Raw genomic sequence first — 21080 nt, forward strand, 5'->3', positions numbered from 1 at the left:
TAATACTATCATCTTCACTCAGTATGTTTGTGTTGTAGTACTAATAATACTATCATCTTCACTCAGTATGTTTGTGTTGTAGTACTAATAATACTATCATCTCCACTCAGTATGTTTGTGTTGTAGTACTAATAATACTATCATCTTCACTCAGTATGTTTGTGTTGTAGTACTAATAATACTATCATCTCCACTCAGTATGTTTGTGTTGTAGTACTAATAATACTATCATCTTCACTCAGTATGTTTGTGTTGTAGTACTAATAATACTATCATCTCCACTCAGTATGTTTGTGTTGTAGTACTAATAATACTATCATCTTCACTCAGTATGTTTGTGTTGTAGTACTAATAATACTATCATCTCCACTCAGTATGTTTGTGTTGTAGTACTAATAATACTATCATCTTCACTCAGTATGTTTGTGTTGTAGTACTAATAATACTATCATCTTCACTCAGTATGTTTGTGTTGTAGTACTAATAATACTATCATCTCCACTCAGTATGTTTGTGTTGTAGTACTAATAATACTATCATCTTCACTCAGTATGTTTGTGTTGTAGTACTAATAATACTATCATCTTCACTCAGTATGTTTGTGTTGTAGTACTAATAATACTATCATCTTCACTCAGTATGTTTGTGTTGTAGTACTAATAATACTATCATCTCCACTCAGTATGTTTGTGTTGTAGTACTAATAATACTATCATCTTCACTCAGTATGTTTGTGTTGTAGTACTAATAATACTATCATCTCCACTCAGTATGTTTGTGTTGTAGTACTAATAATACTATCATCTTCACTCAGTATGTTTGTGTTGTAGTACTAATAATACTATCATCTCCACTCAGTATGTTTGTGTTGTAGTACTAATAATACTATCATCTTCACTCAGTATGTTTGTGTTGTAGTACTAATAATACTATCATCTTCACTCAGTATGTTTGTGTTGTAGTACTAATAATACTATCATCTCCACTCAGTATGTTTGTGTTGTAGTACTAATAATACTATCATCTTCACTCAGTATGTTTGTGTTGTAGTACTAATAATACTATCATCTTCACTCAGTATGTTTGTGTTGTAGTACTAATAATACTATCATCTCCACTCAGTATGTTTGTGTTGTAGTACTAATAATACTATCATCTTCACTCAGTATGTTTGTGTTGTAGTACTAATAATACTATCATCTTCACTCAGTATGTTTGTGTTGTAGTACTAATAATACTATCATCTCCACTCAGTATGTTTGTGTTGTAGTACTAATAATACTATCATCTTCACTCAGTATGTTTGTGTTGTAGTACTAATAATACTATCATCTCCACTCAGTATGTTTGTGTTGTAGTACTAATAATACTATCATCTTCACTCAGTATGTTTGTGTTGTATTACTAATAATACTATCATCTTCACTCAGTATGTTTGTGTTGTAGTACTAATAATACTATCATCTTCACTCAGTATGTTTGTGTTGTAGTACTAATAATACTATCATCTTCACTCAGTATGTTTGTGTTGTAGTACTAATAATACTATCATCTCCACTCAGTATGTTTGTGTTGTAGTACTAATAATACTATCATCTTCACTCTGTATGTTTGTGTTGTAGTACTAATAATACTATCATCTCCACTCAGTATGTTTGTGTTGTATTACTAATAATACTATCATCTTCACTCAGTATGTTTGTGTTGTATTACTAATAATACTATCATCTTCACTCAGTATGTTTGTGTTACAGATCTACGACTCGGAGGGAACCTTGTTGCACTTTCTGGATGGCAACGACCCGTCCAAGTCCAGCTGGATGCGCTACATCCGCTGTGCCCGACACTGTGGGGAGCAGAACATGATGGTGGTGCAGTACAGGTAAGAACACACCTGTGGTAGTTCTTACAGTACATGATGATGGTGGTGCAGTACAGGTAAGAACACACCTGTGGTAGTTCTTACAGTACATGATGATGGTGGTGCAGTACAGGTAAGAACACACCTGTGGTAGTTCTTACAGTACATGATGATGGCGGTGCAGTACAGGTAAGAACACACCTGTGGTAGTTCTTACAGTACATGATGATGGCGGTGCAGTACAGGTAAGAACACACCTGTGGTAGTTCTTACAGTACATGATGATGGTGGTGCAGTACAGGTAAGAACACACCTGTGGTAGTTCTTACAGTACATGATGATGGCGGTGCAGTACAGGTAAGAACACACCTGTGGTAGTTCTTACAGTACATGATGATGGCGGTGCAGTACAGGTAAGAACACACCTGTGGTAGTTCTTACAGTACATGATGATGGCGGTGCAGTACAGGTAAGAACACACCTGTGGTAGTTCTTACAGTACATGATGATGGCGGTGCAGTCTCGGATGAAACGGTTTTAATTCAGCAGATAAGTTATTTTTGTGTATGTTTACCCGAGGTAAGTGATGTGTAATCTGCTGCAGGACATTTTCATGTCAACTATTGCACATTTTCATGTCAACTATTGCACATTTTCATGTCAACTATTGCACATTTTCATGTCAACTATTGCACATTTTCATGTCAACTATTGCACATTTTCATGTCAACTATTGCACATTTTCATGTCAACTATTGCACATTTTCATGTCAACTATTGCACATTTTCATGTCAACTATTGCACATTTTCATGTCAACTATTGCACATTTTCATGTCAACTATTGCACATTTTCATGTCAACTATTGCACATTTTCATGTCAACTATTGCACATTTTCATGTCAACTATTGCACATTTTCATGTCAACTATTGCACATTTTCATGTCAACTATTGCACATTTTCATGTCAACTATTGCACATTTTCAAGTCAACTATTGCACATTTTCAAGTCAACTATTGCACATTTTCATGTCAACTATTGCACATTTTCATGTCAACTATTGCACATTTTCATGTCAACTATTGCACATTTTCATGTCAACTATTGCACATTTTCAAGTCAACTATTGCACATTTTCAAGTCAACTATTGCACATTTTCATGTCAACTATTGCACATTTTCATGTCAACTATTGCACATTTTCATGTCAACTATTGCACATTTTCATGTCAACTATTGCACATTTTCATGTCAACTATTGCACATTTTCATGTCAACTATTGCACATTTTCATGTCAACTATTGCACATTTTCATGTCAACTATTGCACATTTTCATGTCAACTATTGCACATTTTCATGTCAACTATTGCACATTTTCATGTCAACTATTGCACATTTTCAAGTCAACTATTGCACATTTTCATGTCAACTATTGCACATTTTCATGTCAACTATTGCACATTTTCATGTCAACTATTGCACATTTTCATGTCAACTATTGCACATTTTCATGTCAACTATTGCACATTTTCATGTCAACTATTGCACATTTTCATGTCAACTATTGCACATTTTCATGTCAACTATTGCACATTTTCATGTCAACTATTGCACATTTTCATGTCAACTATTGCACATTTTCATGTCAACTATTGCACATTTTCATGTCAACTATTGCACATTTTCATGTCAACTATTGCACATTTTCATGTCAACTATTGCACATTTTCAAGTCAACTATTGCACATTTTCAAGTCAACTATTGCACATTTTCAAGTCAACTATTGCACATTTTCATGTCAACTATTGCACATTTTCATGTCAACTATTGCACATTTTCATGTCAACTATTGCACATTGTCATGTCAACTATTGCACATTTTCATGTCAACTATTGCACATTTTCATGTCAACTATTGCACATTTTCATGTCAACTATTGCACATTTTCATGTCAACTATTGCACATTTTCATGTCAACTATTGCACATTTTCATGTCAACTATTGCACATTCTCATGTCAACTATTGCACATTTTCATGTCAACTATTGCACATTTTCATGTCAACTATTGCACATTTTCATGTCAACTATTGCACATTTTCATGTCAACTATTGCACATTTTCATGTCAACTATTGCACATTTTCATGTCAACTATTGCACATTTTCATGTCAACTATTGCACATTTTCATGTCAACTATTGCACATTTTCATGTCAACTATTGCACATTGTCATGTCAACTATTGCACATTTTCATGTCAACTATTGCACATTTTCATGTCAACTATTGCACATTTTCATGTCAACTATTGCACATTTTCATGTCAACTATTGCACATTCTCATGTCAACTATTGCACATTCTCAGCCTTTGACTGTAAATAACCAACATTTGGACGCAGGCATGACAGGAATTGACATTTGCTGATAGAAACCTTTGAAAGGAAACACCTAAAGAGGCCACGCCCCCTCCAGCAGGTGTCTTTGTTTTTGATAGCTGATGAAAGCGCCATGCTGCAGTGTTCAAAGTGTGTGAGGTCACGGGTGTGGCCACAACAACACCAGGTGGGACAATAATGGTGTGTGTGCTGCAGGTCCAGCATCTTCTACCGGGCGTGCATGGACATCCCGCGGGGAAGTGAGCTGCTGGTGTGGTACAACGACTCCTACACCTCCTTCTTCGGTATCCCGCTGCAGTGTGTGGCTCAGGATGAAAACCGTGAGAAAGGATTCTGTCTTTGGTCCTGTCAGCACGGGGATGAAGGAGTGGTGTGCTTGTGCTCCTCAGTCAACGTTCCAGCCTCGGTGGTGGAGGCCATGACTCGCCAGGAATCCTTGCAAGCCTTCAACAAGAACGGCAAGCCTTCGTCCTCCATGGTCTTCCCCCAGACACCCTGCGCTAGAACCTTCTCCATGCTGGACAAGAGCGGCGCCCCCTTTCACTCCGAGTCCTCCTTCGGCCAGCTGGGCTCCAAGAACCAGCGAGTCCTGGCCAGTCCCACGTCCACCAGCCAGCTGAGCAGCGAGTTCAGTGACTGGCACCTCTGGAAGTGTGGCCAGTGCTTCAAGACCTTCACCCAGAGGATCCTGCTCCAGATGCACGTCTGCCCCCAGAACCCAGACAGGTCAGGACCACACCATGTCACCCCGGTGTGGGGGAGGGCGTGAGCGTGTCTCATGACACATACAGATAGATGAGTACATAAACAGTCACTCCAGGGGGGCGTGAGCGTGTCCCTTGACACATACAGATAGATGAGTACATAAACAGTCACTCCAGGGGGGGGCGTGAGCGTGTCCCTTGACACATACAGATAGATGAGTACATAAACAGTCACTCCAGGGGGGGGCGTGAGCATGTCTCTTGACACATACAGATAGATGAGTACATAAACAGTCACTCCAGGGGGGCGTGAGCGTGTCCCTTGACACATACAGATAGATGACTACATAAACAGTCACTCCAGGGGGGGGCGTGAGCGTGTCCCTTGACACATACAGATAGATGACTACATAAACAGTCACTCCAGGGGGGGGCGTGAGCGTGTCCCTTGACACATACAGATAGATGAGTACATAAACAGTCACTCCAGGGGGGGGCGTGAGCATGTCTCTTGACACATACAGATAGATGACTACATAAACAGTCACTCCAGGGGGGCGTGAGCGTGTCCCTTGACACATACAGATAGATGAGTAAATAAACCGTCACTCCAGGGGGGGGCGTGAGCATGTCTCTTGACACATACAGATAGATGACTACATAAACCGTCACTCCAGGGGGGGCGTGAGCGTGTCCCTTGACACGTACAGATAGATGAGTACATAAACCGTCACTCCAGGGGGGGGCGTGAGCATGTCTCTTGACACATACAGATAGATGAGTACATAAACCGTCACTCCAGGGGGGGGGGCGTGAGCATGTCTCTTGACACATACAGATAGATGAGTAAATAAACCGTCACTCCAGGGGGGGGCGTGAGCATGTCTCTTGACACATACAGATAGATGACTACATAAACCGTCACTCCAGGGGGGGCGTGAGCGTGTCCCTTGACACGTACAGATAGATGAGTACATAAACCGTCACTCCAGGGGGGGGCGTGAGCATGTCTCTTGACACATACAGATAGATGAGTACATAAACCGTCACTCCAGGGGGGGGGCGTGAGCATGTCTCTTGACACATACAGATAGATGAGTACATAAACAGTCACTCCAGGGGGGGCGCGAGCGTGTCCCTTGACACATACAGATAGATGAGTACATAACCCGTCACTCCAGGGGGGGCGTGAGCGTGTCCCTTGACACATACAGATAGATGAGTACATAAACAGTCACTCCAGGGGGGGCGTGAGCGTGTCCCTTGACACATACAGATAGATGAGTACATAAACAGTCACTCCAGGGGGGGCGTGAGTGTGTCTCATGACACATACAGATAGATGAGTACATAAACAGTCACTCCAGGGGGGGGCGTGAGCGTGTCCCTTGACACATACAGATAGATGACTACATAAACAGTCACTCCAGGGGGGGCGTGAGCATGTCTCTTGACACATACAGATAGATGACTACATAAACAGTCACTCCAGGGGGGCGTGAGCGTGTCCCTTGACACATACAGATAGATGAGTAAATAAACCGTCACTCCAGGGGGGGGCGTGAGCATGTCTCTTGACACATACAGATAGATGACTACATAAACCGTCACTCCAGGGGGGGCGTGAGCGTGTCCCTTGACACGTACAGATAGATGAGTACATAAACCGTCACTCCAGGGGGGGGCGTGAGCATGTCTCTTGACACATACAGATAGATGAGTACATAAACCGTCACTCCAGGGGGGGGGGCGTGAGCATGTCTCTTGACACATACAGATAGATGAGTAAATAAACCGTCACTCCAGGGGGGGGCGTGAGCATGTCTCTTGACACATACAGATAGATGACTACATAAACCGTCACTCCAGGGGGGGCGTGAGCGTGTCCCTTGACACGTACAGATAGATGAGTACATAAACCGTCACTCCAGGGGGGGGCGTGAGCATGTCTCTTGACACATACAGATAGATGAGTACATAAACCGTCACTCCAGGGGGGGGGCGTGAGCATGTCTCTTGACACATACAGATAGATGAGTACATAAACAGTCACTCCAGGGGGGGCGCGAGCGTGTCCCTTGACACATACAGATAGATGAGTACATAACCCGTCACTCCAGGGGGGGCGTGAGCGTGTCCCTTGACACATACAGATAGATGAGTACATAAACAGTCACTCCAGGGGGGGGCGTGAGCGTGTCCCTTGACACATACAGATAGATGAGTACATAAACAGTCACTCCAGGGGGGGCGTGAGTGTGTCTCATGACACATACAGATAGATGAGTACATAAACAGTCACTCCAGGGGGGGGCGTGAGCGTGTCCCTTGACACATACAGATAGATGACTACATAAACCGTCACTCCAGGGGGGGCGTGAGCGTGTCTCATGACACATATAGATAGATGAGTACATAAACAGTCACTCCAGGGGGGGGCGTGAGCGTGTCCCTTGACACATACAGATAGATGACTACATAAACCGTCACTCCAGGGGGGGCGTGAGCGTGTCTCATGACACATACAGATAGATGAGTACATAAACAGTCACTCCAGGGGGGGCGTGAGCGTGTCCCTTGACACATACAGATAGATGACTACATAAACAGTCACTCCAGGGGGGGGGCGTGAGCGTGTCCCTTGACACATACAGATAGATGAGTACATAAACAGTCACTCCAGGGGGTTGTATCGGCCCATCTAATATCATATGGGAAGTGAATAGTTGTATCGGCCCATCTAATATCATATGGGAAGTGAGTAGTTGTATCGGCACATCTAATATCATATGGGAAGTGAGTAGTTGTATCGGCACATGTAATATCATATGGGAAGTGAGTAGTTGTATCGGCCCATCTAATATCATATGGGAAGTGAGTAGTTGTATCGGCACATGTAATATCATATGGGAAGTGAGTAGTTGTATCGGCACATCTAATATCATATGGGAAGTGAGTAATTGTAGCGGCACATGTAATATCATATGGGAAGTGGGTAGTTGTATCGGCCCATCTAATATCATATGGGAAGTGGGTAGTTGTATCGGCACATGTAATATCATATGGGAAGTGGGTAGTTGTATCGGCACATGTAATATCTTATGGGAAGTGGGTAGTTGTATCGGCCCATGTAATATCATATGGGAAGTGAGTAGTTGTATCGGCCCATGGAATATCATATGGGAAGTGGGTAGTTGTATCGGCACATGTAATATCTTATGGGAAGTGGGTAGTTGTATCGGCCCATGTAATATCATATGGGAAGTGAGTAGTTGTATCGGCCCATGGAATATCATATGGGAAGTGGGTAGTTGTATCGGCACATGTAATATCTTATGGGAAGTGGGTAGTTGTATCGGCCCATGTAATATCATATGGGAAGTGAGTAGTTGTATCGGCCCATGGAATATCATATGGGAAGTGAGTAGTTGTATCGGCCCATGGAATATCATATGGGAAGTGGGTAGTTGTATCGGCCCATGTAATATCATATGGGAAGTGAGTAGTTGTATCGGCACATGTAATATCATATGGGAAGTGAGTAGTTGTATCGGCCCATCTAATATCATATGGGAAGTGAGTAGTTGTATCGGCCCATGGAATATCATATGGGAAGTGGGTAGTTGTATCGGCACATGTAATATCATATGGGAAGTGAGTAGTTGTATCGGCCCATCTAATATCATATGGGAAGTGAGTAGTTGTATCGGCACATGTAATATCATATGGGAAGTGAGTAGTTGTATCGGCACATGTAATATCATATGGGAAGTGAGTAGTTGTATCGGCACATGTAATATCATATGGGAAGTGAGTAGTTGTATCGGCACATGTAATATCATATGGGAAGTGGGTAGTTGTATCGGCACGTCCTTACTTGAAGCTTTTTGTAAAAGTAACTTCTGCTCTTTGATTGTGCAGTCAACATGTGTGTGTGTGTGTGTAATGTGTGTGTGTGTGTGTGTGTGTTTGTGTGTGTAATGTGTGTGTGTGTGTGTGTGTGTGTGTGTAATGTGTGTGTGTGTGTGTGTGTGTGTGTTTGTGTAATGTGTGTGTGTGTGTGTGTGTGTGTAATGTGTGTGTGTGTGTGTGTAATGTGTGTGTGTGTGTGTGTGTGTGTGTGTGTGTGTGTGTGTGTGTGTGTGTGTGTGTGTGTGTGTGTGGTATAAATCAAGGCAGCACTCAGTGAGAAAGTGTGGTTGTCATGGTGATGGGCGGGGCCAACATGTGTCACATGGTCAATAAAGAAATATTGAGGCCAAGAAAAATGTGTGCTGGATGAGGTTTAATATTGGAGGCCTGGGGGTGTTGTCTTCTTCTTCTTCTTCTTCTTTTCCTTCTTCTTCTTCTTCTTCTTCTTCTTCTTCTTCTTCTTCTTTTCCTTCTTCTTCTTCTTCTTCTTCTTCTTCTTTTCTTCTTCTTCTTCTTCTTCTTCTTCTTCTTCTTCTTCTTCTTCTTCTTCTTCTTCTTTTCCTTCTTCTTCTTTTCCTTCTTCTTCTTCTTCTTCTTCTTCTTCTTCTTCTTCTTCTTCTTCTTCTTTTCCTTCTTCTTCTTTTCCTTCTTCTTCTTCTTCTTCTTCTTCTTTTCCTTCTTCTTCTTCTTCTTTTCCTTCTTTTCCTTCTTCTTTTCCTTCTTCTTCTTCTTCTTCTTCTTCTTCTTCTTCTTCTTCTTCTTCTTTTCCTTCTTCTTCTTCTTCTTCTTCTTCTTCTTCTTCTTCTTCTTCTTCTTCTTCTTCTTCTTCTTCTTCTTCTTCTTCTTTTCCTTCTTCTTCTTCTTCTTCTTCTTCTTCTTCTTCTTCTTCTTCTTCTTTTCCTTCTTCTTCTTCTTCTTCTTCTTCTTCTTCTTCTTCTTCTTCTTCTTCTTCTTCTTCTTCTTCTTCTTCTTTTCCTTCTTCTTCTTCTTCTTTTCCTTCTTTTCCTTCTTCTTCTTCTTCTTCTTCTTTTCCTTCTTCTTCTTCTTCTTTTCCTTCTTCTTCTTTTCCTTCTTCTTCTTCTTCTTCTTTCCTTCTTCTTCTTCTTTTCCTTCTTCTTCTTCTTCTTCTTTTCCTTCTTCTTCTTCTTTTCCTTCTTTTCCTTCTTCTTTTCCTTCTTTTCCTTCTTCTTCTTCTTCTTCTTTTCCTTCTTCTTCTTTTCCTCCTTCTTCTTTTCCTTCTTCTTCTTCTTCTTCTTCTTTTCCTTCTTCTTCTTCTTCTTTTCCTTCTTCTTCTTCTTTTCCTTCTTCTTCTTCTTCTTTTTCTTCTTCTTCTTCTTTTCCTTCTTCTTCTTCTTCTTCTTTTCCTTCTTCTTCTTCTTCTTGTTCTTGTTCTTCTTCTTCTTCTTCTTCTTCGTCGTCTTCAGGTTCCTTGCACTAAGTTAGAGAAGGTTCTAAGTCTTCTTCTTCTGGACCTTCTCTTTACACTCCTTCAGGTTCCTTGCACTAAGTTAGAGAAGGTTCTAAGTCTTCTTCTTCTGGACCTTCTCTTTACACTCCTTCAGGTTCCTTGCACTAAGTTAGAGAAGGTTCTAAGTCTTCTACTTCTGGACCTTCTCTTTACACTCCTTCAGGTTCCTTGCACTAAGTTAGAGAAGGTTCTAAGTCTTCTTCTTCTGGACCTTCTCTTTACACTCCTTCAGGTTCCTTGCACTAAGTTAGAGAAGGTTCTAAGTCTTCTTCTTCTGGACCTTCTCTTTACACTCCTTCAGGTTCCTTGCACTAAGTTAGAGAAGGTTCTAAGTCTTCTTCTTCTGGACCTTCTCTTTACACTCCTTCAGGTTCCTTGCACTAAGTTAGAGAAGGTTCTAAGTCTTCTTCTTCTGGACCTTCTCTTTACACTCCTTCAGGTTCCTTGCACTAAGTTAGAGAAGGTTCTAAGTCTTCTACTTCTGGACCTTCTCTTTACACTCCTTCAGGTTCCTTGCACTAAGTTAGAGAAGGTTCTAAGTCTTCTTCTTCTGGACCTTCTCTTTACACTCCTTCAGGTTCCTTGCACTAAGTTAGAGAAGGTTCTAAGTCTTCTACTTCTGGACCTTCTCTTTACACTCCTTCAGGTTCCTTGCACTAAGTTAGAGAAGGTTCTAAGTCTTCTTCTTCTGGACCTTCTCTTTACACTCCTTCAGGTTCCTTGCACTAAGTTAGAGAAGGTTCTAAGTCTTCTTCTTCTGGACCTTCTCTTTACACTCCTTCAGGTTCCTTGCACTAAGTTAGAGAAGGTTCTAAGTCTTCTTCTTCTGGACCTTCTCTTTACACTCCTTCAGGTTCCTTGCACTAAGTTAGAGAAGGTTCTAAGTCTTCTTCTTCTGGACCTTCTCTTTACACTCCTTCAGGTTCCTTGCACTAAGTTAGAGAAGGTTCTAAGTCTTCTTCTTCTGGACCTTCTCTTTACACTCCTTCAGGTTCCTTGCACTAAGTTAGAGAAGGTTCTAAGTCTTCTACTTCTGGACCTTCTCTTTACACTCCTTCAGGTTCCTTGCACTAAGTTAGAGAAGGTTCTAAGTCTTCTTCTTCTGGACCTTCTCTTTACACTCCTTCAGGTTCCTTGCACTAAGTTAGAGAAGGTTCTAAGTCTTCTTCTTCTGGACCTTCTCTTTACACTCCTTCAGGTTCCTTGCACTAAGTTAGAGAAGGTTCTAAGTCTTCTTCTTCTGGACCTTCTCTTTACACTCCTTCAGGTTCCTTGCACTAAGTTAGAGAAGGTTCTAAGTCTTCTTCTTCTGGACCTTCTCTTTACACTCCTTCAGGTTCCTTGCACTAAGTTAGAGAAGGTTCTAAGTCTTCTACTTCTGGACCTTCTCTTTACACTCCTTCAGGTTCCTTGCACTAAGTTAGAGAAGGTTCTAAGTCTTCTTCTTCTGGACCTTCTCTTTACACTCCTTCAGGTTCCTTGCACTAAGTTAGAGAAGGTTCTAAGTCTTCTTCTTCTGGACCTTCTCTTTACACTCCTTCAGGTTCCTTGCACTAAGTTAGAGAAGGTTCTAAGTCTTCTACTTCTGGACCTTCTCTTTACACTCCTTCAGGTTCCTTGCACTAAGTTAGAGAAGGTTCTAAGTCTTCTTCTTCTGGACCTTCTCTTTACACTCCTTCAGGTTCCTTGCACTAAGTTAGAGAAGGTTCTAAGTCTTCTTCTTCTGGACCTTCTCTTTACACTCCTTCAGGTTCCTTGCACTAAGTTAGAGAAGGTTCTAAGTCTTCTACTTCTGGACCTTCTCTTTACACTCCTTCAGGTTCCTTGCACTAAGTTAGAGAAGGTTCTAGTTGACATGGAGGAGCTTATTCTGCTTCTGGGTGGAGGTAGAGAAGTTGTGTCTTCCAGTTCTGAACCTGACGACTCATCTTGGTGGTTCTCACACGTCTTGCTGGGATTAGAACTTGGGCACTATCAAGGGTCATTGATGTGATCTAGTCATATTAGTCATATTAGTCATCTAGTCATATTAGTCATGTAGTCATATTAGTCATCTAGTCATATTAGTCATATTAGTCATGTAGTCATATTAGTCATCTAGTCATATTAGTCATGTAGTCATATTAGTCATCTAGTCATATTAGTCATATTAGTCATGTAGTCATATTAGTCATCTAGTCATATTAGTCATATTAGTCATGTAGTCATCTAGTCATATTAGTCATGTAGTCATATTAGTCATGTAGTCATATTAGTCATGTAGTCATATTAGTCATATTAGTCATGTAGTCATATTAGTCATCTAGTCATATTAGTCATGTAGTCATATTAGTCATGTAGTCATATTAGTCATGTAGTCATATTAGTCATATTAGTCATGTAGTCATATTAGTCATCTAGTCATATTAGTCATGTAGTCATATTAGTCATCTAGTCATATTAGTCATATTAGTCATGTAGTCATATTAGTCATCTAGTCATATTAGTCATGTAGTCATCTAGTCATATTAGTCATCTAGTCATATTAGTCATCTAGTCATATTAGTCATATTAGTCATGTAGTCATATTAGTCATGTAGTCATATTAGTCATGTAGTCATATTAGTCATATTAGTCATGCAGTCATATTAGTCATCTAGTCATATTAGTCATGTAGTCATATTAGTCATGTAGTCATATTAGTCATATTAGTCATGTAGTCATATTAGTCATCTAGTCATATTAGTCATGTAGTCATATTAGTCATCTAGTCATATTAGTCATATTAGTCATGTAGTCATATTAGTCATGTAGTCATATTAGTCATGTAGTCATCTAGTCATATTAGTCATCTAGTCATATTAGTCATGTAGTCATCTAGTCATATTAGTCATCTAGTCATATTAGTCATGTAGTCATATTAGTCATGTAGTCATCTAGTCATCTAGTCATATTAGTCATGTAGTCATCTAGTCATATTAGTCATCTAGTCATATTAGTCATGTAGTCATATTAGTCATATTAGTCATGTAGTCATATTAGTCATGTAGTCATATTAGTCATATTAGTCATCTAGTCATATTAGTCATGTAGTCATATTAGTCATGTAGTCATATTAGTCATCTAGTCATATTAGTCATGTAGTCATATTAGTCATGTAGTCATATTAGTCATATTAGTCATGTAGTCATATTAGTCATCTAGTCATATTAGTCATGTAGTCATATTAGTCATCTAGTCATATTAGTCATATTAGTCATGTAGTCATATTAGTCATGTAGTCATATTAGTCATGTAGTCATCTAGTCATATTAGTCATCTAGTCATATTAGTCATGTAGTCATCTAGTCATATTAGTCATCTAGTCATATTAGTCATGTAGTCATATTAGTCATGTAGTCATCTAGTCATCTAGTCATATTAGTCATGTAGTCATCTAGTCATATTAGTCATCTAGTCATATTAGTCATGTAGTCATATTAGTCATCTAGTCATATTAGTCATGTAGTCATATTAGTCATGTAGTCATATTAGTCATATTAGTCATGTAGTCATATTAGTCATGTAGTCATATTAGTCATATTAGTCATGTAGTCATATTAGTCATATTAGTCATGTAGTCATATTAGTCATGTAGTCATATTAGTCATGTAGTCATATTAGTCATCTAGTCATATTAGTCATATTAGTCATGTAGTCATATTAGTCATCTAGTCATATTAGTCATGTAGTCATATTAGTCATCTAGTCATATTAGTCATATTAGTCATGTAGTCATATTAGTCATCTAGTCATATTAGTCATATTAGTCATGTAGTCATCTAGTCATATTAGTCATGTAGTCATATTAGTCATGTAGTCATATTAGTCATGTAGTCATATTAGTCATATTAGTCATGTAGTCATATTAGTCATCTAGTCATATTAGTCATGTAGTCATATTAGTCATGTAGTCATATTAGTCATATTAGTCATGTAGTCATATTAGTCATCTAGTCATATTAGTCATGTAGTCATATTAGTCATCTAGTCATATTAGTCATATTAGTCATGTAGTCATATTAGTCATCTAGTCATATTAGTCATGTAGTCATCTAGTCATATTAGTCATCTAGTCATATTAGTCATCTAGTCATATTAGTCATATTAGTCATGTAGTCATATTAGTCATGTAGTCATATTAGTCATGTAGTCATATTAGTCATATTAGTCATGCAGTCATATTAGTCATCTAGTCATATTAGTCATGTAGTCATATTAGTCATGTAGTCATATTAGTCATATTAGTCATGTAGTCATATTAGTCATCTAGTCATATTAGTCATGTAGTCATATTAGTCATCTAGTCATATTAGTCATATTAGTCATGTAGTCATATTAGTCATGTAGTCATATTAGTCATGTAGTCATCTAGTCATATTAGTCATCTAGTCATATTAGTCATGTAGTCATCTAGTCATATTAGTCATCTAGTCATATTAGTCATGTAGTCATATTAGTCATGTAGTCATCTAGTCATCTAGTCATATTAGTCATGTAGTCATCTAGTCATATTAGTCATCTAGTCATATTAGTCATGTAGTCATATTAGTCATATTAGTCATGTAGTCATATTAGTCATGTAGTCATATTAGTCATATTAGTCATCTAGTCATATTAGTCATGTAGTCATATTAGTCATGTAGTCATATTAGTCATCTAGTCATATTAGTCATGTAGTCATATTAGTCATGTAGTCATATTAGTCATATTAGTCATGTAGTCATATTAGTCATCTAGTCATATTAGTCATGTAGTCATATTAGTCATCTAGTCATATTAGTCATATTAGTCATGTAGTCATATTAGTCATGTAGTCATATTAGTCATGTAGTCATCTAGTCATATTAGTCATCTAGTCATATTAGTCATGTAGTCATCTAGTCATATTAGTCATCTAGTCATATTAGTCATGTAGTCATATTAGTCATGTAGTCATCTAGTCATCTAGTCATATTAGTCATGTAGTCATCTAGTCATATTAGTCATCTAGTCATATTAGTCATGTAGTCATATTAGTCATCTAGTCATATTAGTCATGTAGTCATATTAGTCATGTAGTCATATTAGTCATATTAGTCATGTAGTCATATTAGTCATGTAGTCATATTAGTCATGTAGTCATATTAGTCATATTAGTCATGTAGTCATATTAGTCATATTAGTCATGTAGTCATATTAGTCATGTAGTCATATTAGTCATGTAGTCATATTAGTCATATTAGTCATGTAGTCATATTAGTCATGTAGTCATCTAGTCATATTAGTCATCTAGTCATATTAGTCATGTAGTCATCTAGTCATATTAGTCATCTAGTCATATTAGTCATGTAGTCATATTAGTCATGTAGTCATCTAGTCATCTAGTCATATTAGTCATGTAGTCATCTAGTCATATTAGTCATCTAGTCATATTAGTCATGTAGTCATATTAGTCATCTAGTCATATTAGTCATGTAGTCATATTAGTCATGTAGTCATATTAGTCATATTAGTCATGTAGTCATATTAGTCATGTAGTCATATTAGTCATGTAGTCATATTAGTCATATTAGTCATGTAGTCATATTAGTCATATTAGTCATGTAGTCATATTAGTCATGTAGTCATATTAGTCATGTAGTCATATTAGTCATGTAGTCATATTGTCCACATGATGGCAGCAGCTATGCAGAATATTTCAGATGAAAGTGAAAGTACTGCTCATGAAGAGTCTGGAGAACCTTGTTCTTCATCACTGCCAGGTCATGTGACACTGCCAGTGTAAACCTTGTCAGGTCATGTGACCAGCAGGTCATGTGACACTGCCAGTGTAAACCTTGTCAGGTCATGTGACCAGCAGGTCATGTGACACTGCCAGTGTAAACCTTGTCAGGTCATGTGACACTGCCAGTGTAAACCTTGTCAGGTCATGTGACCAGCAGGTCATGTGACACTGCCAGTGTAAACCTTGTCAGGTCATGTGACCAGCAGGTCATGTGACACTGCCAGTGTAAACCTTGTCAGGTCATGTGACACTGCCAGTGTAAACCTTGTCAGGTCATGTGACAGAAGAAGTGTTAGCATGACACTGAGGAGGATTGTGTGTTGTTGTTAGCCAGCTGACCTATTTCAGGTGGTTAGCTTGCTGGCTAGTTTGAAGTCCAAACATTTGAGTTTGTGTAGGTTCCAGCGTCACGCTCACTGCACTGTGATAAACATTTGAGTTTGTGTAGGTTCCAGCGTCACACTCACTGCACTGTAATAAACAACATTTGAGTTGGTGTAGGTTCCAGCGTCACACTCACTGCACTGTAATAAACAACATTTGAGTTTGTGTAGGTTCCAGCGTCACACTCACTGCACTGTAATAAACAACGTTTGAGTTTGTGTAGGTTCCAGCGTCACACTCACTGCACTGTAATAAACAACATTTGAGTTTGTGTAGGTTCCAGCGTCACACTCACTGCACTGTAATAAACATGTGAGTTTGTGTAGGTTCCAGCGTCACACTCACTGCACTGTAATAAACAACATTTGAGTTTGTGTAGGTTCCAGCGTCACACTCACTGCACTGTAATAAACAACATGTGAGTTTGTGTAGGTTCCAGCGTCACACTCACTGCACTGTAATAAACATTTGAGTTTGTGTAGGTTCCAGCGTCACACTCACTGCACTGTAATAAACAACATTTGAGTTTGTGTAGGTTCCAGCGTCACACTCACTGCACTGTAATAAACAACATTTGAGTTTGTGTAGGTTCCAGCGTCACACTCACTGCACTGTAATAAACAATACGCAGGCATTAATCTGCCCTCCTCGTGTTCATAAATAATATCCTCACATTGATCAGGCTAAAGTATTCACGATCAATAATGTCTTCATAGAAAAGCAGCTAATAAATAGTGTGAGCCCACTGAGGCGTCACTTGGAGATCAATGACCTTCTACATCAATGACCTCCTTCTGTGCGCAAAACTGCAAGTGAGGATATTCCACTTTTATTTTTCTGTATTATTTACTTTACATGATTGTGATTTATTGTCCTCTGCATGTTTCACTCTCACACTCACACGGAACATGCTGGAAGACATGTGTGTGTGTGTGTGTGTGTGTGTGTGTTTGTATAACACACAAAGTGAGGTGGTCATGGTCCACAACAATAACAACACAACTAGCCTAGCCACATGTGCTGTGTGTGTGTGTGTATAACACACAAAGTGAGGTGGTCATGGTCCACAACAATAACAACACAACTAGCCTAGCCACATGTGCTGTGTGTGTGTGTGTTTGTGTTTGTGTGTGTGTGTGTGTGCGTGTATAACACACAAAGTGAGGTGGTCATGGTCCACAACAATAACAACACAACTAGCCTAGCCACATGTGCTGTGTGTGTGTGTGTACTGTCTGTGTGCGTGCATGCATGTGTGTGCGTCTGTGTGCGTGTTTGTGTGTGCGAGCGAGTCCACTTTGACTTCCTGCATAAGAATGTGTCCACAACGCTCCTCATTGTGAGTGCTGACTTAGTTAGACTTAGACTTCCTTTTTATTGTCATTCAAATGTGAACTTTACAGCACAGATAAGAACTACATTTGGTGACATAAACTCATGCTAGTGCAGGATCAAAAAGCAATAAGGTGCATATATAAATATATATATATATATATATATATATATATATATATATATATATATATATATATATATATATATATATATATATATATAAATAATATATATAAAATAAATATATATAAATATATATATATATATAAATAAATAGATAACTGTACAGATAAATATATTGCACTTTTCCACATGCGTCCACGTTTATGGATGTATGTTATATTGTCTTTTTTTATTCCAGCCAGTTCATCCATTTTGGGGGGAGTTGAGGGGATCATTTAATTATGATGCGTTCAAGAGTCTTACAGCCTGTGGGAAGAAGCTGTTACACAACCTGGAGGTTCTGCTTCGGAGCTTGCGGAACCTCTTTCTAGAGTCCAGCAGTGAAAACAGTCCTTGGTGGGGGTGGGAGGAGTCTTTGCAGATTTTCTGAGCCCTGGTCAGGCAGCGGCTTTTTGCCGTCTCCTGGATAGGAGGAAGAGGAGTCCTGATCATCTTTTCCGCCGTCCTCACCACTCTCTGGAGAGACTTCCAGTCTGAGGCACTGCAGGTCCAGTCCAGACAGATGCAGGAGGTCTCTATAGTGCCTCTGTAGAATGTGCTGAGAATGGGGGGAGGTCTCTATAGTGCCTCTGTAGAATGTGCTGAGAATGGGGGGAGGTCTCTATAGTGCCTCTGTAGAATGTGCTGAGAATGGGGGGAGGTCTCTATAGTGCCTCTGTAGATGTGCTGAGAATGGGGGGAGGTCTCTATAGTGCCTCTGTAGAATGTGCTGAGAATGGGGGTTGGTCTCTATAGTGCCTCTGTAGAATGTGCTGAGAATGGGGGGAGGTCTCTATAGTGCCTCTGTAGAATGTGCTGAGAATGGGGGGAGGTCTCTATAGTGCCTCTGTAGAATGTGCTGAGAATGGGGGGAGGTCTCTATAGTGCCTCTGTAGATGTGCTGAGAATGGGGGGAGGTCTCTATAGTGCCTCTGTAGAATGTGCTGAGAATGGGGGTTGGTCTCTATAGTGCCTCTGTAGAATGTGCTGAGAATGGGGGGAGGTCTCTATAGTGCCTCTGTAGAATGTGCTGAGAATGGGGGGAGGTCTCTATAGTGCCTCTGTAGAATGTGCTGAGAATGGGGGGAGGTCTCTATAGTGCCTCTGTAGAATGTGCTGAGAATGGGGGGAGGTCTCTATAGTGCCTCTGTAGAATGTGCTGAGAATGGGGGGAGGTCTCTATAGTGCCTCTGTAGAATGTGCTGAGAATGGGGGGGGGGGGGGGTGGTCTCTATAGTGCCTCTGTAGAATGTGCTGAGAATGGGGGGAGGTCTCTATAGTGCCTCTGTAGAATGTGCTGAGAATGGGGGGAGGTCTCTATAGTGCCTCTGTAGAATGTGCTGAGAATGGGGGGGGGGGGTGGTCTCTATAGTGCCTCTGTAGAACGTGCTGAGAATGGGGGGAGGTGTCTATAGTGCCTCTGTAGAACGTGCTGAGAATGGGGGGAGGTCTCTAAAGTGCCTCTGTAGAATGTGCTGAGAATGGGGGGAGGTCTCTATAGTGCCTCTGTAGAATGTGCTGAGAATGGGGGGAGGTCTCTATAGTGCCTCTGTAGAATGTGCTGAGAATGGGGGGAGGTGTCTATAGTGCCTCTGTAGAATGTGCTGAGAATGGGGGGAGGTCTCTATAGTGCCTCTGTAGAATGTGCTGAGAATGGAGGGGGGGGGGTCTCTATAGTGCCTCTGTAGAATGTGCTGAGAATGGGGGGAGGTCTCTATAGTGCCTCTGTAGAATGTGCTGAGAATGGGGGGAGGTCTCTATAGTGCCTCTGTAGAATGTGCTGAGAATGGGGGGGAGGTCTCTATAGTGCCTCTGTAGAATGTGCTGAGAATGGGGGGTGGTCTCTATAGTGCCTCTGTAGAATGTGCTGAGAATGGGGGTAGGTCTCTATAGTGCCTCTGTAGAATGTGCTGAGAATGGGGGGGAGGTCTCTATAGTGCCTCTGTAGAATGTGCTGAGAATGGGGGGAGGTGTCTATAGTGCCTCTGTAGAATGTGCTGAGAATGGGGGGAGGTCTCTATAGTGCCTCTGTAGAATGTGCTGAGAATGGGGGGAGGTCTCTATAGTGCCTCTGTAGAATGTGCTGAGAATGGGGGGTGGTCTCTATAGTGCCTCTGTAGAATGTGCTGAGAATGGGGGGAGGTCTCTATAGTGCCTCTGTAGAATGTGCTGAGAATGGGGGGGAGGTCTCTATAGTGCCTCTGTAGAATGTGCTGAGAATGGGGGGAGGTCTCTATAGTGCCTCTGTAGAATGTGCTGAGAATGGGGGGGGGGGGGTGGTCTCTATAGTGCCTCTGTAGAATGTGCTGAGAATGGGGGGAGGTCTCTATAGTGCCTCTGTAGAATGTGCTGAGAATGGGGGGGAGGTCTCTATAGTGCCTCTGTAGAATGTGCTGAGAATGGGGGGAGGTCTCTATAGTGCCTCTGTAGAATGTGCTGAGAATGGGGGGGAGGTCTCTATAGTGCCTCTGTAGAATGTGCTGAGAATGGGGGGAGGTCTCTATAGTGCCTCTGTAGAATGTGCTGAGAATGGGGGGAGGTCTCTATAGTGCCTCTGTAGAATGTGCTGAGAATGGGGGGTGGTCTCTATAGTGCCTCTGTAGAATGTGCTGAGAATGGGGGGAGGTCTCTATAGTGCCTCTGTAGAATGTGCTGAGAATGGGGGGTGGTCTCTATAGTGCCTCTGTAGAATGTGCTGAGAATGGGGGGGGGTGGTCTCTATAGTGCCTCTGTAGAATGTGCTGAGAATGGGGGGAGGTCTCTATAGTGCCTCTGTAGAATGTGCTGAGAATGGGGGGAGGTCTCTATAGTGCCTCTGTAGAATGTGCTGAGAATGGGGGGAGGTCTCTATAGTGCCTCTGTAGAATGTGCTGAGAATGGGGGGAGGTCTCTATAGTGCCTCTGTAGAATGTGCTGAGAATGGGGGGAGGTCTCTATAGTGCCTCTGTAGAATGTGCTGAGAATGGGGGGTGGTCTCTATAGTGCCTCTGTAGAATGTGCTGAGAATGGGGGGAGGTCTCTATAGTGCCTCTGTAGAATGTGCTGAGAATGGGGGGAGGTCTC

General features: G+C 40.7%; 1 protein-coding gene across 5 annotated transcripts in view; it reads left to right on the plus strand.

Annotated features, from left to right (window-relative positions):
• LOC133632718 (putative histone-lysine N-methyltransferase PRDM6) overlaps nt 1–21080 on the plus strand; it is a 98603-nt gene that overhangs the window by 56198 nt on the left and 21325 nt on the right. For all 5 annotated transcript variants that reach the window (XM_062025329.1, XM_062025327.1, XM_062025328.1 and 2 more), the window contains 3 exons: nt 1755–1882; nt 4463–4587; nt 4657–4993. In XM_062025329.1, the coding sequence (XP_061881313.1) occupies nt 1755–1882; nt 4463–4587; nt 4657–4993 (590 nt within the window). The remainder of the gene's footprint in view (nt 1–1754; nt 1883–4462; nt 4588–4656; nt 4994–21080) is intronic.

The sequence above is a fragment of the Entelurus aequoreus genome, linkage group LG17 (assembly GCF_033978785.1).
Source record: "Entelurus aequoreus isolate RoL-2023_Sb linkage group LG17, RoL_Eaeq_v1.1, whole genome shotgun sequence".
Classification (NCBI taxonomy): Eukaryota; Metazoa; Chordata; class Actinopteri; order Syngnathiformes; family Syngnathidae; genus Entelurus; species Entelurus aequoreus.